General features: G+C 42.4%; 1 protein-coding gene across 1 annotated transcript in view; it reads right to left on the bottom strand.

Annotated features, from left to right (window-relative positions):
* LOC133549012 (involucrin-like) overlaps nt 1-15,724 on the bottom strand; it is a 124,578-nt gene that overhangs the window by 92,051 nt on the left and 16,803 nt on the right. Inside the window, exon 4 of the mRNA XM_061894063.1 lies at nt 9,756-9,920. Within this exon, the coding sequence (XP_061750047.1) occupies nt 9,756-9,920 (165 nt within the window). The remainder of the gene's footprint in view (nt 1-9,755; nt 9,921-15,724) is intronic.

Raw genomic sequence — 15,724 nt, 5'->3', positions numbered from 1 at the left:
TTCTTATGCTTTCTGGGCTCACTATGTTCTCTGCTGGCTGTACATATCCTACTAAATAAGACCTACACTGTTTCTATGTCCATTTCTCAGACGATACAATTGTTGATGACTGAAGTGCTGATATCAACCAAACCAAACCCCCTCCACATCCGACCCCCGAATTGTAAATAATTCAAAGTACATACTATGATGATTAACTTGTGTGATGACTGTATTATGCTGATAGTATATATTTGTACCATGAATTGATTAACGTGGACCCCGACTTAAACAAGTTGAGAAACTTATTGGGGTGTTACCATTTAGTGGTCAATTGTACAGAATATGTACTGAACTGTGCAATCTACTAATAAAAGTTTCAATCCAAAAAATTACTCTCTGCCCCCGCCCTGTTGCAAGTCTTGTGGTTTCTGTGTCCAAACATGTGTATACGTGCTTATTGTGGATAGATCATCAATCAATCAATGTTTACTTATATAGCCCTAAATCACTAGTGTCTCAAAGGGCTGCACAAACCACTACGACATCCTCGGTAGGCCCACATAAGGGCAAGGAAAACTCACACCCAGTGGGACGTCGGTGACAATAATGACTATGAGAACCTTAGAGATAGAGACATAGATATTTGGTGCCCAAACCTAAATAAATGTTCAAGCTGATTGGTTCATCATAAATGTTACAAATACTTCCAACATATTCTGATTACCGTATTTTTCGGACTATAAGGCGCACTTAAAATCCTTTTATTTTCTAGAAACTCGACAGTGCGCCCTATAAACCGGTGCGCCTAATGTACGGAATTATGCTGGTTGTGCTTACCGACCTCGAAGTTATTTTTTTGGGTACATCGTGAAATGATAAGTGGGACAAGTACACGTTTAAACTGTATAGACTGCAATATGAGCCAAGTAAACACCAACAAAATGTTATATGTTCCATTGAAAATATAGAAGATTACACAGTGTGTCCAAAAATCTATCAAAATGTTTTAGTAGGACTTTGGTAAGCTATGAAGCCACACCGCTTGATGGATTGTACTGTGCTTCTCCACAGGAGTATTATTATGGTCTGTGTATAAGCTAAGACTTGTTATCTGGTGCTTTCTTTCGCAATATTATGCCAAGCCATGTATTACAACTGCGTGGCTTCATAGTAAAAGAGTGTGGGTACTAGACTGGCCTGCCTGCAGTCCAGATTTGTGTGGCCCAATATGAAGTCTAAAAAACCACAACAGGTGTGGGTTTTGTAATATGTATTATACCCTCTAAAAAATATCTACAAGACAACAATTCTCCACGTCGTGCCCTGAAAGTTAACAAAATACAAGCAATATCGCTATAATAGGTGCTAACGCAAAGAGCCCGTTTTGGTGGCGCACTGATAGCAGTAAGAAAGTTTCTCGGTTCGAACATCCATCCATCAATCTTCTTCCCGAGGTCGGGTCGCGGGGGCAACAGCCCAAGCAGGGAAACCCAGACTTCCCTCTCCCCAGCCACTTGGTCCAGCTCCTCCCGGGGGATCCCAAGGCGTTCCCAGGCCAGCCGGGAGACATAGTCTTCCCAACGTGTCCTGGGTCTTCCCCGTGGCCTCCTACCGGTTGGACGTGCCCTAAACACCTCCCTAGGGAGGCGTTCGGGTGGCATCCTGACCAGATGCCCGAACCACCTCATCTGGCTCCTCTCCATGTGGAGGAGCAGCGGCTTTACTTTGAGTTCCCTGTCTCTGACATTGTCGATTGTCATGTTCGGGATGTACTTTTTGAGGACGCCATCTTTGCGCCAAAGCAAGTCTTTGCTGTCGTCCAGCATTCTGTTTTTTACTTTGTAGTCAGTTCAGTTTTAGTTTTGTTCTGCATAGCCTTCCCTAAGCTTCAACGCCTTTTCTTAGAGGCACTCACCTTTTGTTTATTTTTTAGACACCTTTTTACCTGCACCCTGCCTCCCGCTGTTTCCGACATCCATCCCATCCATCCATTTTCTACCGCTTATTCCCTTTTGGGGAATAAGCGGGGGGCGCTGGCGCCTATCTCAGCTACAGTCGAGCGGAAGGCGGGGTACACCCTGGACAAGTCGCCACCTCATCGCAGGGCCAACACAGATAGACAGACAACATTCACACTCACATTCACACACTAGGGCCAATTTAGTGTTGCCAATCAACCTATCCCCAGGTGAAGTGAATTATATTTATATAGCGCTTTTCTCAAGTGACTCAAAGCGCTTTACATAGTGAAACCCAATATCTAAGTTACATTTAAACCAGTGTGGGTGGCACTGGGAGCAGGTGGGTAAAGTGTCTTGCCCAAGGACACAACGGCAGTTACTAGGATGGCACAAGCGGGAATCGAACCTGCAACCCTCAAGTTGCTGGCACGGCCACTCTACCAACTGAGCTATGCCGCCGGTGCATGTCTTTGGAGGTGGGAGGAAGCCGGAGTACCAGGAGGGAACCCACGCATTCACGGGGAGAACATGCAAACTCCACACAGAAAGATCCCGAGCCTGGATTTGAACCCAGGACTGCAGGACCTTCGTATTGTGAGGCAGACGCACTAACCCCTCTGCCACCGTGTTTCCGACATCTACAAAGCAATTATCTACCGGCTGCCACCTACTGTTATGAAAGGGTATTACAGGGTTGCTCTGCCGAGCTCCAGACGGCACCGACAATCAAGAACAACACAACTTGAAGACTACAACTACTGGTTTGCAAAAAAATATTTTTAACCCAGATAGCTGAAATTAGATAAACTCCCACGGCACACCAGATTCTATCTCACATGGTTTTTCAGAGTAGTTGAAAAACACTGGCCTTGGGGAAGCTGCAAGTAGCCTTGGCGGAGGTCCAGCTTGGAGAAGACTGCAGAGCCGTGGAACTTAGCAGACAGTTCCTCGGACGTGGGAAGAAGGTATTAGCCTGGGACGCCCGCTCTGTCAGCCTGCCGGAGGTAGGTCTTTCTTTCTTGCCGGCACCAGGTCAGAGATCCAGGGCTTGATGAGCAGTAATGTGGCCTCGCCCGGTGAGGCGGTGGACACGGTCAGTACGGTGGAGCCTGTATGGTCTGGAAGTGGTCAAAAGGTTATATGAGGGTTCATTCAATCCCAATAATCTAACTTAATTGCTTCTTGAACAGGGTTTTGTAAATCAAAAAGTTTGTATCGTGTAGCAAGTTTTTCCATAAAAAAAAGTGTAAAAATACTGATTTTATTATTTTAATAAAGGTTTGTACATTTTGAAAACAATACAAAGTGCTTTACGGTACTGTATAGCAAAATTGTATATTTAAATAAGCACAAGACAGGATGTGATGAATTAACTCTCGTTAACAACAATCTGCTGTCCTTTGCCAACACACACACACAGAAGTCCCTTTGGTGCCCTCACAAATGATCAGAAATCTACAAAAAAAAATCCCTAACCTCTATATTGTATATCTGTATTGCTGCAATAATAAACATTTTGAAAAGTCAAATCCACTTACATTGACATCAGGCGGAGGAGACGCTGACGAGAAGGGATCTCAAATCCAAAATGTTTGTAAATGGAAAAGTTGTCAAAATAAGAGGTGGTTCGTAAATTGTGAGGTGGCGACTTGTCCAGGGTGTACCCCGCCTTCCGCCCGATTGTAGCTGAGATAGGCGCCAGCGACCCCAAAAGGGAATAAGCGGTAGTAAATGGATGGATGGGTTCGTAAATTGGGGTTCCACTGTAGTAAAATGTATTATCATTTCATGGAAACTGTGGTTTTAGTGAAATATTAAGATTACTTGGGATTTTTTTTGCGACACTCGTGCTGTAAATAAATGGGTTGTACTTGTATAGCGCTTTTCTACCTTCAAGGTACTCAAAGCGCTTTGACACTACTTCCACATTCACCCACTGATGGAGGGAGCTGCCATGCAAGGCGCCAACCAGCATCCATCAGGAGCAAGGGCGAAGTGTCTTGCTCAGGACACAACGGACGTGACGAAGTTGGTACTAGGTGGGATTTGAACCAGGGACCCTCAGGTTGCGCAAGGCCACTCTCCCACTGCGCCACGCCGTCCCTGGTGTCAAACCCAAATACAGAGTGGCGGCATGGCGTAGTGGGTAGAGCGGCCGTGCCAGAAACCTGAGGGTTGCAGGTTCGCTTCCCGTCTATTGCCATCCAAATCGCTACCGTTGTGTCCTTGGGCAGGATACTTCACCCTTTGCCCCCGGTGCCGCTCACACTGGTGAATGAATGATAGGTGGTGGTCGGAGGGGCCGTAGGTGCAAACTGGCAGCCACGCTTCCGTCAGTCTACCCCAGGGCAGCTGTGGCTACAGATGTAGCTTACCACCACCAGGTGTGAATGAATGATGGGTTCCCACTTCTCTGTGAGCGCTTTGAGTGTCTAACAATAGAAAAGCGCAATATAAATCGAGTCCATTATTATTATTAGTGGGCCAAGGTTGAACATTTTCACCTTTTAATAGGGACCCAAACACGTTTTGCATTGAATATTGAACAAGAAAGGCTTATATAACTTTATAGTGACATGCAAAGTTTTGAATAATAATTAAAAAATATCAAAGGCATATCACTGGTTTAAATGTAACTTAGATATTGGGTTTCACTATGTAAAGCGCTTTGAGTCACTAGAGAAAAGCGCTATATAAATATAATTCACTTCACAATTCACTTCACATCAAATAAAATGTAAATACAAATCAAATGCCTCTTTTCTATTTGCAGCATTCTGAGGTACATATCAAAATAAACTTTTTCCACAGGCTAATAATACATTTGAAAACAAAACAACAATGATTAAATCAACCATTCAGACTTTTTTTTACTGCTCAGTTTGCAACACACTGATCTAATATGATGTGCCCAAACCATCTTCTCTTGGTGATTGCAGAGGGGTGTATATTGTAGCGTCCCGGAAGAGTTAGTGCTGCAAGGGGTTCGGGGTATTTGTTCTATTGTGTTTATGTTGTGTTACGGTGCGGATGTTCTCCCGAAATGTGTTTGTCATTCTTGTTTGGTGTGAGCTCACAGTTTACACACAGTTCACAGTTTGTTTGTACGGCCACCCTCAGGGTGACCTCAGTTTGACACCCATGCTATAAAGAAAGTGCTTCTCATACATGACTTATGACACATATATGGTACAAAAAGTTAAGTAATTAATTTCCTTTCATACCCTTCATAGATCACAAAATCAAGATGAACATGAAAGGGGAACATTATCACAATTTCAAAAGGGTTAAAACCAATAAAAATCAGTTCCCAGTGGCTTGTTGTATTTTTTGAAGTTTTTTTTTAAATTTTACCGGTCCCCGAATATCCCAAAACAAAGCTTTAAAGTGCTTGATTTTCGCTATTTGCGATGCCACTATCCATTTCCCTGTGACGTCACGCAGTGCTGCCAATGTAAACAAACAATGGGAATAGCACAGCAAGATATAGCGACATTAGCTCGGATTCAGACTCGGATTTCAGCGGCTTAAGCGATTCAACAGATTACGCATGTATTGAAACAGATGGTTGGAGTATGAAAGTATTGAAGATGAAACTGAAGCTATTGAGCGAATAGCTATTGACGCTATTCATAGCCATAGCATGGCCGAATAGCTGCGTTAGCATCGCCGGTAAAATGTGCGGACCAAACGATCAGGACTTTCGCATCTCTTGACACTGGAGCAACTTAAATCTGTCGATTGGTAAGTGTTTGTTTCGCATTAAAAGTGGGTGGAAGGAAACGTAATATAGTTGCAAATGCATCTGCAGGTTATCCATACATCTCTGTGCCATGTCTGCTTTAGCACCGCCGGTAAATAGCATGTTAGCGTCGATTAGCATAGCATGTTAGCATCGATTAGCTGGCAGTCACGCCGCGACCAAATATGTCTGATTAGCACATAAGTCAACATCAACAAAACTCACCTTTGTGATTTCCTTGACTTTAACGTTGCAAATGCATCTGCAGGTTATCCATACATCTCTGTGCCATGTAAAATGTGGAGAAACTTTGGTACATTCAAAGAGGGTCTGGCGGCAGACACTTTGGCATCTTCGGGCCGGTGGTGCAACTTGAATCCCTCCCTGTTAGTGTTGTTACAACCTCCGACAACACACCGACGAGGCATGATGTCTCCAAGGTTCCAAAAAATAGTCGAAAAAACGGAAAATAACAGAGCTGAGACCCGGTGTTTGTAATGTGTTGAAAATGAAAATGGCGGGTGTGTTACCTCGGCGACGTCACGTTCTGACGTCATCGCCACATGAGCGATAAACAGAAAGGCGTTTAATTCGCCAAAATTCACCCATTTAGAGTTCAGAAATCGGTTAAAAAAATATAAGGTCTTTTTTCTGCACCATCAAGGTATATATTGCCGCTTACATAGGTCTGCTGATAATGTTCCCCTTTAAACCAAGTTTGTCTATTTTGATTTTCACTAATTCCTATTTGGACTTCTTGTCCTTTTGCATTATGATTTGAAATAGAACAGTGATGTTCCGCCTCTTGGTTAACAGTCAGAATAGTGTGTATTTATTCTGCTTTACATTATTTCATTCCTAAATTATTGCTCAGCAGCTTCCACCCTCGTCTTCGTCACCATTCTTTATTTCTTGTCCCAACAACATTCCTTTCATCAGCGCCAATGTCGTTTAGTGCATTTCTGTCTTGCAACTTTGCACTTGGGCTTCACGGTGGGAGAGGGGTTAGTGCGTCTGCCTCACAATACGAAGGTCCTGCAGTCCTGGGTTCAAACCCAGGCTCGGGATCTTTCTGTGTGGAGTTTGCATGTTCTCCCCGTGAATGCGTGGGTACTCCGGCTTCCTCCCACCTCCAAAGACATGCACCTGGGGATAGGTTGATTGGCAACACTAAATTGGCCCTAGTGTGTGAATGTTGTCTGTCTATCAGTGTTGGCCCTGTGATGAGGTGGCGACTTGTCCAGGGTGAACCCCGCCTTCCGCCCGATTGTAGCTAAGATAGGCGCCAGCGCCCCCCACGACCCAAAAAGGGAATAAGCGGTAGAAAATGGATGGATGGATGGAACTTTGCACTTGTTTAGCATGTTTTTGTGGGACGTGCAGCACTATGCTCCCCACCCCACTTAAAACACGTTAGCTTAGCATCTCTAGCACATTTACCATAATCATGTTCGCCCTCCACACTTTGCACATCTTTGTTCTGCATTGACACGGTCGTATTGTGTGTCCACTCCTTTCAGATCTAAAGGAACCGTAGTGTTTGTGGAATAGATTCCCTGACTTTGTCTTTCATACATCACATTCACTAACACCAGTCCAATAAACTGGCACTTTTCCCTCCTTTTATTAAGTCTCAAGTCTTTAAGCATCTATTATTTTCATATCTTTACTCTTTTTTCCCCCCATTTCATCCATCTGCCGATTAAAACTTCAATCAAAAACATTTCTACATGTGAAATGAATCCTCTGAATACTGCAGCTGTTTGATATCGGTATTAGTTTATTTTGAACATGCATATACTGTATCTACAGTGTATACATCACATATTCACTATTTCACATGACAATATGTCCAAAAAAGGAGTAGGGAGAGCTTATAATAATACATGTACTTGACTGGAAGTGAAATACAAAGTAAATGTAATCTAAAAATGGTGGAAGCATTATGACATGATTGTGTCACACACGTTACAAGTGGTGATGTTGTTAGAACGTCAGCGTTATTTCAAATTGTTTCTTACTCCGGTACTTTCTCTCCTGTGTGTGTTCTCAGGTGTCTTACAAGTGAATTTCGTACAGCAAAACCTTTGTTGCACCTTGCACAGGAATATGTTTTTTTCCCAGAGTGTATTATCATGTGTTTTTTCAAATAGGGATGTTGTGCAAAACCTCTACCACACACTGAACAGATAAAGGGTTTCTCACCAGTATGCGTCCTTGTGTGTATTACCAAGTCTCCCTTTCGCAGGTATCTTTTGTTGCAAATTGAGCACATGTGTGGTTTATTTCCTGTGTGTGTTCTCATGTGTACTCGAAGGCCTGATCGAGCAGAGAATCTTTTGTTGCACTTTGAACAGGTATAAGGTTTTTCACCAGTGTGTATTCTTGAGTGTATTTTCAAACTTTTCTTCTGACGGATTTTTTTGCCGCAAACGGAGCACTCGAAAGGTTTTTCTCCGGCGTGTGTTCTCATGTGTATTTTCAATTCTCTCTGTGTAAAAACTTTACGACAGATTGAACAGGGAACATCTTTTTCCCCACTGTGTATTTTTATGTGTCTTTTTAGATGAGAATTTTGTTTAAAACTTTTACCACAGATTGAACAGACGAAGGGGATTTCTCCGGTGTGTGTTCTCATGTGTGTTTTCAATTCTCCCTGTGTAAAAACTTTACGACAGATTGAACAGGGAAAATCTTTTTCCCCGCTGTGTATTTTCATGTGTCTTTTTAGATTACAATTTTGTGTGAAGCTTTTACAACAGATTGAACAGGAAATGTGTTTTCCTCCAGTGTGCGTTCTCATGTGTCTTTTCATACTACGTTGGCGATTAAAAGTTTTGCCACAGTGAGAGCATTGAAAGTGTGTGTGACGTGTCTTGATATCACCTTTGAACTTGTCTTTACACTTCACAGTGACACCAGTCAATGGCTTCTTGGGGACACCAACTTTCTCCAGTTCTTCAATGTGCTTTTCCTCTCGACTGATGCTGTGTTCCTCCTCTTCTGCTTTAAAGTGTGGGTCTTGAGGCTCCACCTCTTCCTCTTTGATGTGTGGGTCTTGAGGCTCCACATCTTCCTCTTTGATGTGTGGGTCTTGAGTCTCCACCTCTTCCTCTTTGATGTGTGGGTCTTGAGGCTCCACCTCTTCCTCTTTGATGTGTGGGGGCTGTGGCTCCTCCTGCTTCATCCTGGAGGTCCACTCCTGCTGCTCAAGGACAAGACGTTCTTCACAGACATCTGCAGAGCACAAAAGGACAAACACATGCTTTAGAAAAGTTGCACCAGAAAATGTTATGATAAACAAAAACAAAATAAACTGCAGTTAAACCTGACATACAAAAACAAGAGAGCTGATTGCACACCTTAAGACAAAAAAATGGAAATGCAATTGACCAAATCCTGTGCAAATCGTGGGAGAAACAAAAAGGAGGTCCATTCCAAAAGAGAAAGAACTGAACCACTCACAAGAAACCAAAAGCCAAAAAGGAAACCTTAAAGTCCCAGCATAATGTTAAAGCAAGTTCAATCAATCAATCAATGTTTATTTATATAGCCCTAAATCACAAGTGTCTCAAAGGGCTGCACAAGCCACAACGACATCCTCGGTTCAGAGCTCACATGGGGGCAAGGAAAAACTCACAACCCAGTGGGATGTCAATGTGAATGACTATGAGAAACCTTGGAGAGGACCGCAGATGAATGTTAACCTTCATTTGACACGGCCTCTAGGTCACATTGTTGCAACCCAGCAATTTCATTGTTGTTGATTAATGAAGCATTTTTATAATGCTTGTGTAAAAAAGCAAGTATATCTCCACCTTGAGAGAGAATGGTGGACCCTGGATGAACATGAGTTACAAACATTGGATTCGATGACATCTGGATGTTCTGCTTACTTGGACTGTGACGAAGCTGGGAGCACTCAGGTGGTTTCTCTTCATGGTCTTCGGTCTTCACAGAGACAACGGTCAATGGAAACTTGGTAGGATCAGCCTCCTCCTGCCCGAGAAGACACTCTCTCTCCTCTTTTTGAATGTTGGAGGACTGCAGATGCTCCTCTTCTTCCATACCTTGGGAATGCTGCGTATCCTCCTTTTCCTCTTTAATATCAAGGGGCTGTGGATCCTCCTCTTCTTTTACAAAGGGTGGCTGTGGATAGCCGCGCTCCACAGTGAAGTCGCCCCCCTGCAGAGGAAGGAGACATCCTTCTTGGTGTCCAATCAGCTGATGGATGTCTACAGGACACAAAACAAAACAAACATTTTAACTCATACATGTTACATATCATATTGTACATCATGGGTGTCAAACTCTGGCCCGCCGTGTAATTTCGTTTGGCCCTAGAGGCAATATCAAATTAACATTAGAGCTGGTCCTATATTTAATAACATTACCATGTTTCAACCCAGCAAAAGTCTCCCTTCCAAAGGCAAAACCCAGTAACTCAATTTTGGTCAAAACTGAGCTGATAATAATTTTGGAGTTCCTAGGTGATATCCTTCACATTAGTGTATGCGATATTGTCATTTATTCCGTAAGTAAGCTGTTACGCGCATGGCAGGACCTAGCAACTACCACATAACCGCGTAGATACAACAGAAAAACCTAGTATCTCAAAGGGACCAATCGGAGCTTCTTTGTCAGTCGCCTTATTGTCTTTAATGAGACATTTGCACGAATGGGGGCCGACGGTCAACCTGATTATGTGATATTATGGCACGAGGGGATATTTGGAAGATTGGCCCAGGACGTTGCAAGCACCTTCATTAAATGTATTGTTCTTGATTCTTCCCCTCGCATACTCTTTTGGGCAGATAACTGTGGAGGTCAAAATAAAAAATGGACGCTGTACACGGCTCTTGCAGAATGGGGCCCACCCGAGATTGTGATCAAATATCTGCAGAAAGGGCACACGTTCATGAGAGCAGATTCAATCCATGGCTCAATCGGCAAGAAAATGAAAGCTCAAGAAAACATCGATACGTTTGATGACTTCTTAGATCTTTGTAAGACAGCATCAAGATAAGATTGGTTTTCCTTTGTTTTCTCAGAATCAGCTAGAAGTGAGTTACCAGGTTTTGCCTTTGGACGGGAGAAGTGGAAACGTCGATATAAAAGTCCCCCAATTGGGGACGACGGCGTGGTGCAGTGGGAGAAAAATGAGAGGGTCCCTGGTTCAATCCCCACCTAGTACCAACCTCGTCACGTCCGTTGTGTCCTTGAGCAAGACACTTCTCCCTTGCTCCTGATGGGTGCTGGTTAGCGCCTTGCATGGCAGCTCCCTCCATCAGTGTGTGAATGGGTAAATGTGGAAGTAATGTCAAAGCGCTTTGAGTACCTTGAAGGTAGAAAAGCGCTATACAAGTACAACCCAATTATCATTTAATGTAATGACAAACAGCTTAACTGTTATGCAAAACTAATTAAAATATATGTATAACATTTCTTTATGTGAAGTGAATTATATTTATATAGCGCTTTTCTCAAGTGACTCAAAGCGCTTTACATAGTGACACCCAATATCTAAGTTACATTTAAACCAGCGTGGGTGGCACTGGGAGCAGGTGGGTAAAGTGTCTTGCCCAAGGACACAACGGCAGTAACTAGGATGGCACAAGCGGGAATCGAACCTGCAACCCTCAAGTTGCTGGCACGGCCACTCTACCAACCGAGCTAAACCGCCAAACTGATAAACATTTTGTTTTGCAAATAATCATTAACTTTAGAATTTGATGCCAGCAACACGTGACAAAGAAGTTGGGAAAGGTGGGAATAAATACTGATAAAGTTGAGAAATACTCATCAAACACTTATATGGAACATCCCACAGGTGTGCAGGCTAATTGGGAACAGGTGGGTGCCATGATTGGGTATAAAAGCAGCTTCCATGAAATGCTAAGTAATTCACAAACAAAGATGGGGTGAGGGTCACCACTTTGTAAGCAAATTGTCGAACAGTTTTAGAACAACATTTCTCAACGAGCTATTGCAAGGAATTTAGGGATTTTACCATCTACGGTCCGTAAAATCATCAAAAGGTTCAGAGAATCTGGAGAAATCACTGCACGTAAGCGATGATATTACGGACCTTTGACCCCTCAGGCGGTACTGCGTCAAAAACCGACATCAGTGTGTAAAGGATATCACCACATGGGCTCAGGAACACTTCATAAAACCACTGTCAGTAACTACAGTTGGTCGCTACATCTGTAAGTGCAAGTTAAAACTCTGCTATGCAAAGCAAAACCCATTGATCAACAACACCTCCCGCGTATTGTGATCACGACAAACCGTGTTCCCGACATCTACAAAGCAATTAGCTACCTGCTGCCACCTGCTGGTATGCCAAGCTTTAGACAGTACAGACACTCAACAACGGCACATTATTTGTGGATTTATAATTATTGGTCTGCATAAAATACTTAAAGGGGAACATTATCACAATTTCAAAAGGGTTAAAAACAATAAAAATCAGTTCACAGTGGCTTGTTGTATTTTTTGAAGTTTTTTTTCAAAATGTTACCGGTCCCGGAATATCCCTAAATAAATCTTTAAAGTGCCTTATTTTCGCTATCTTCGAAACCACTATCCATTTCCCGGTGACGTCATACAGTGCTGCCAATACAAACAAACATGGCGGTTACCACAGCAAGATATAGCGACATTAGCTCGGATTCAGACTCGGATTTCAGCGGCTTAAGCGATTCAACAGATAACGCATGTATTGAAACAGATGGTCGGAGTATGGAGGCAGATAGCGAAAATGAAATTGAAGCTATTAACGCTATTCGGCCATAGCGTGGGTGTACCTAATGAAGTGGCCCATAGCATGGCTGCCTTATTAGCATCGCCGGTAAAATGTGCGGACCAAACGGTCAGGACTTTCGCATCTTGTGACACTGGAGCAACTTAAATCCGTCGATTGGTAACCCTCAAGTTGCTGGCACGGCCACTCTACCAACCGAGCTATGCCGCCCCATCCATTTTTATCACCGGAAACGACGTCCATATTGTTGCAGGAGACTTTAATCCAGCAACTCTCAGGACTGCATGACCAACATTTTATTAACACATAAAATACCCAGCGTGTACTCCAGTCTATTCAAACATCTAGCAAGCCGTATTGCGCCCCCACCTGGGCAAGTCAGGCCAACGCTCCCTACTCCCCAACCTTGCATAACCCCTCCCCCCCTCATTCAACAAACAAAGCCCACAAAGAGGACCATCAGCACCTAGCCCGAGGACGCCCTCCCCCGATTGCAGGACTCCTTTGCATAAACCCGGTGGGGTGTCTTCTACCATGAGCTCCTTCACAGACGCAGGACTGTCTTACATCTTCTCAGCCTGCGTTCAATTCCATGAGATGACAAAACATTTTAGCTATTATTTTTGTTATTTGAACACTAATAAAGTTTGCAGTTCAATAAAAGATCCTAGGAAACAAAGTAAAGACTTTATAAACAGGTTGTGACAAAGTACCCGACACGTAGTCTTCTGCATGTTTCCTCACATTATTAACTCTGTCCCAGCAGCTGATTTTTCTTCTTATTCGCTGTATACTTTTTAGTGTGAGACAAATGCATCCGTCTCCATTATTGTAATTAAAAATACACCAATTACCGTTACATCCCGACATAAGTTATAATTGATTTATTAAGATATTATGATTGATTGTGTCAAATGCTTTTGTTGAATCCATTAACAGTACAGCAACACACTGTTTGCTATATATTGCATTGGTGATCTCTTCTGATATTTTGATTCAATAATTTGATTTTATGTGAGTGTTACATTTTTATTCATGAATTTGTCCAATCTCTTGTTAAACAGTTTTTCAATACTTTAAAGGGGAACATTATCAGCAGACCTATGTAAGCGGCAATATATACCTTGATGGTGCAGAAAAAAGACCATGTATTTTTTTAACCGATTTCCGAACTCTAAATGGGTGAATTTTGGCGAATTAAACGCCTTTCTGTTTATCGGTCTTGTAGCGACGATGTCAGAACGTGACGTCACCGAGGTAACACAGCCGCCATTTTCATTTTCACATTACAAACACCGGGTTTCAGCTCTGTTATTTTCCGTTTTTTCGACTATTTTTTGGAACCTTGGAGACATCATGCCTCGTCGGTGTGTTGTCGGAGGGTGTAACAACACTAACAGGGAGGGATTCAAGTTGCACCACTGGCAAGAAATCTGCCGCCAGACCCCCATTGAATGTACCAAAGTGTCTTCACATTTGACCGGCGATGCTAAGACAGACATGGCACAGAGATGTATGGATAACCTGCAGATGCAACGATTAAGTCAACGAAATCACAAAGGTGAGTTTTGTTGATGTTGACTTATGTGCTAATCAGACATATTTGGTCGCGGCATGACTGCCAGCTAATCGATACTAACATGCTACGCTAATCGATGCTAACATGCTATTTACGCTAGCTGTATGTACATTTGAAACGAGACACCCACATTTAATGCGAAACAAACACTTACCAATTGACGTATTTAAGTTGCTCCAGTGTCACAAGATGCGAAAGTCCTGATCGTTTGGTCCGCACATTTTACCGGCGATGCTAATAAGGCAGCCATGCTATGGGCCACTTCATTAGGTACACCCATGCTATGGCCGAATAGCGTCAATAGCTATTCGCTCAATAGCTTTAGTTTCTTCTTCAATTTCGTTTTCGCTATCTGCCTCCATACTCTGACCATCTGTTTCAATACATGCGTAATCTGTTGAATTTTTTAAGCTGCTGAAATCCGAGTTTGAATCCGAGCTAATGTCGCTATATCTTGCTGTGGTGACCGCCATGTTGTTTGTATTGGCAGCACTGTATGACGTCACAGGGAAATGGACAGTCGCATCGCAAATAGCGAAAATCAAGAACTTTAAAGCTTTTTTAGGGATATTCCAGGAGGTGTAAAATTTTGAAAAAAACTTCGAAAAATAAAACAAGTCACTGAGAACTGATTTTTTAATTGTTTTTAACCCTTTTGAAATTGTGATAATGTTCCCCTTTAAACAAAAATTGTGGAAGGAGAGAAAGAGGTCTTTAATTTTTAAATTGGTCTTTGTCTCCAGTCTTATAAATTTGTACGACTTTTGCCATTTTTCATTTTATGGTTTTCCATGTCAATTCTGCTAACAAATTACATGTTGACATCACAACAACAGAACTTTGAGTTAAAGAGATGGAAAATTTTAAACTTTTTTTGTCATGAATCAGTAGTTTATCATTTCTCAGAGACAACGGATAGAAGCAAGAAGTGTGTGTCTCTACTTTGGTTGATGATGAAATATAAAAAGGTAACTACTCAGTGGGCTAGCGGTTAGAGTATCCGCCCTGAGATGGGTCGGTCAGGAGTTCAAACCCCGTCCGAGTCATACCAAAGAATATAAAAATGGGAGCCATTACCTCCTTGCTTGGCACTCAGCATCAAGGGTTGGAATTGGGGGTTAAATCACCAAAAATGATTCCCGGGCGCGGCACCGCTGCTGCTCACTGCTCCCCTCACTTCCCAGGTAGGTCAACAAGGGCATGGGTCAAATGCAGAGGACAAATTTCACCACACTTAGTGTGTGTGTGACAATCATTGGTACTTTAAATTAACTTAATGTCTAATGTGCTTTAATGCGGTAATTGTTTGTGCTTGAACAAAACAAAATCTTGCGGACAATATTCATCTAATTTCTATTAAGCTGCTGTAAGTTGAGGGTTCATAGATGCAAATCCATTTGCATACTTAAATGTGGAAGTAGTGTCAAAGCGCTTTGAGTACCTCGAAGGTAGAAAAGCACTATACAAGTACAACCCATTTATCATTTATAGTGACGTGTAAAATGAAGTTTCAAATAATAATTAAAAAACATCAATAGCATATCAAATAGAATTTAAATAAACATTGAATGCCTCATTTCTATTGCCTTCTGAGATAAATATCAAAATAAACTTTTTCCACAGGCTAATAACACATTTGAAAATAAAATAATGATGAATGAATCAAACATTCAAGCCCTGAAGTAGCAAGAGAG

The sequence above is a fragment of the Nerophis ophidion genome, linkage group LG03 (assembly GCF_033978795.1).
Source record: "Nerophis ophidion isolate RoL-2023_Sa linkage group LG03, RoL_Noph_v1.0, whole genome shotgun sequence".
Taxonomy (NCBI): domain Eukaryota; kingdom Metazoa; phylum Chordata; class Actinopteri; order Syngnathiformes; family Syngnathidae; genus Nerophis; species Nerophis ophidion.
This window is presented reverse-complemented; position numbering and strand designations above follow the sequence as displayed.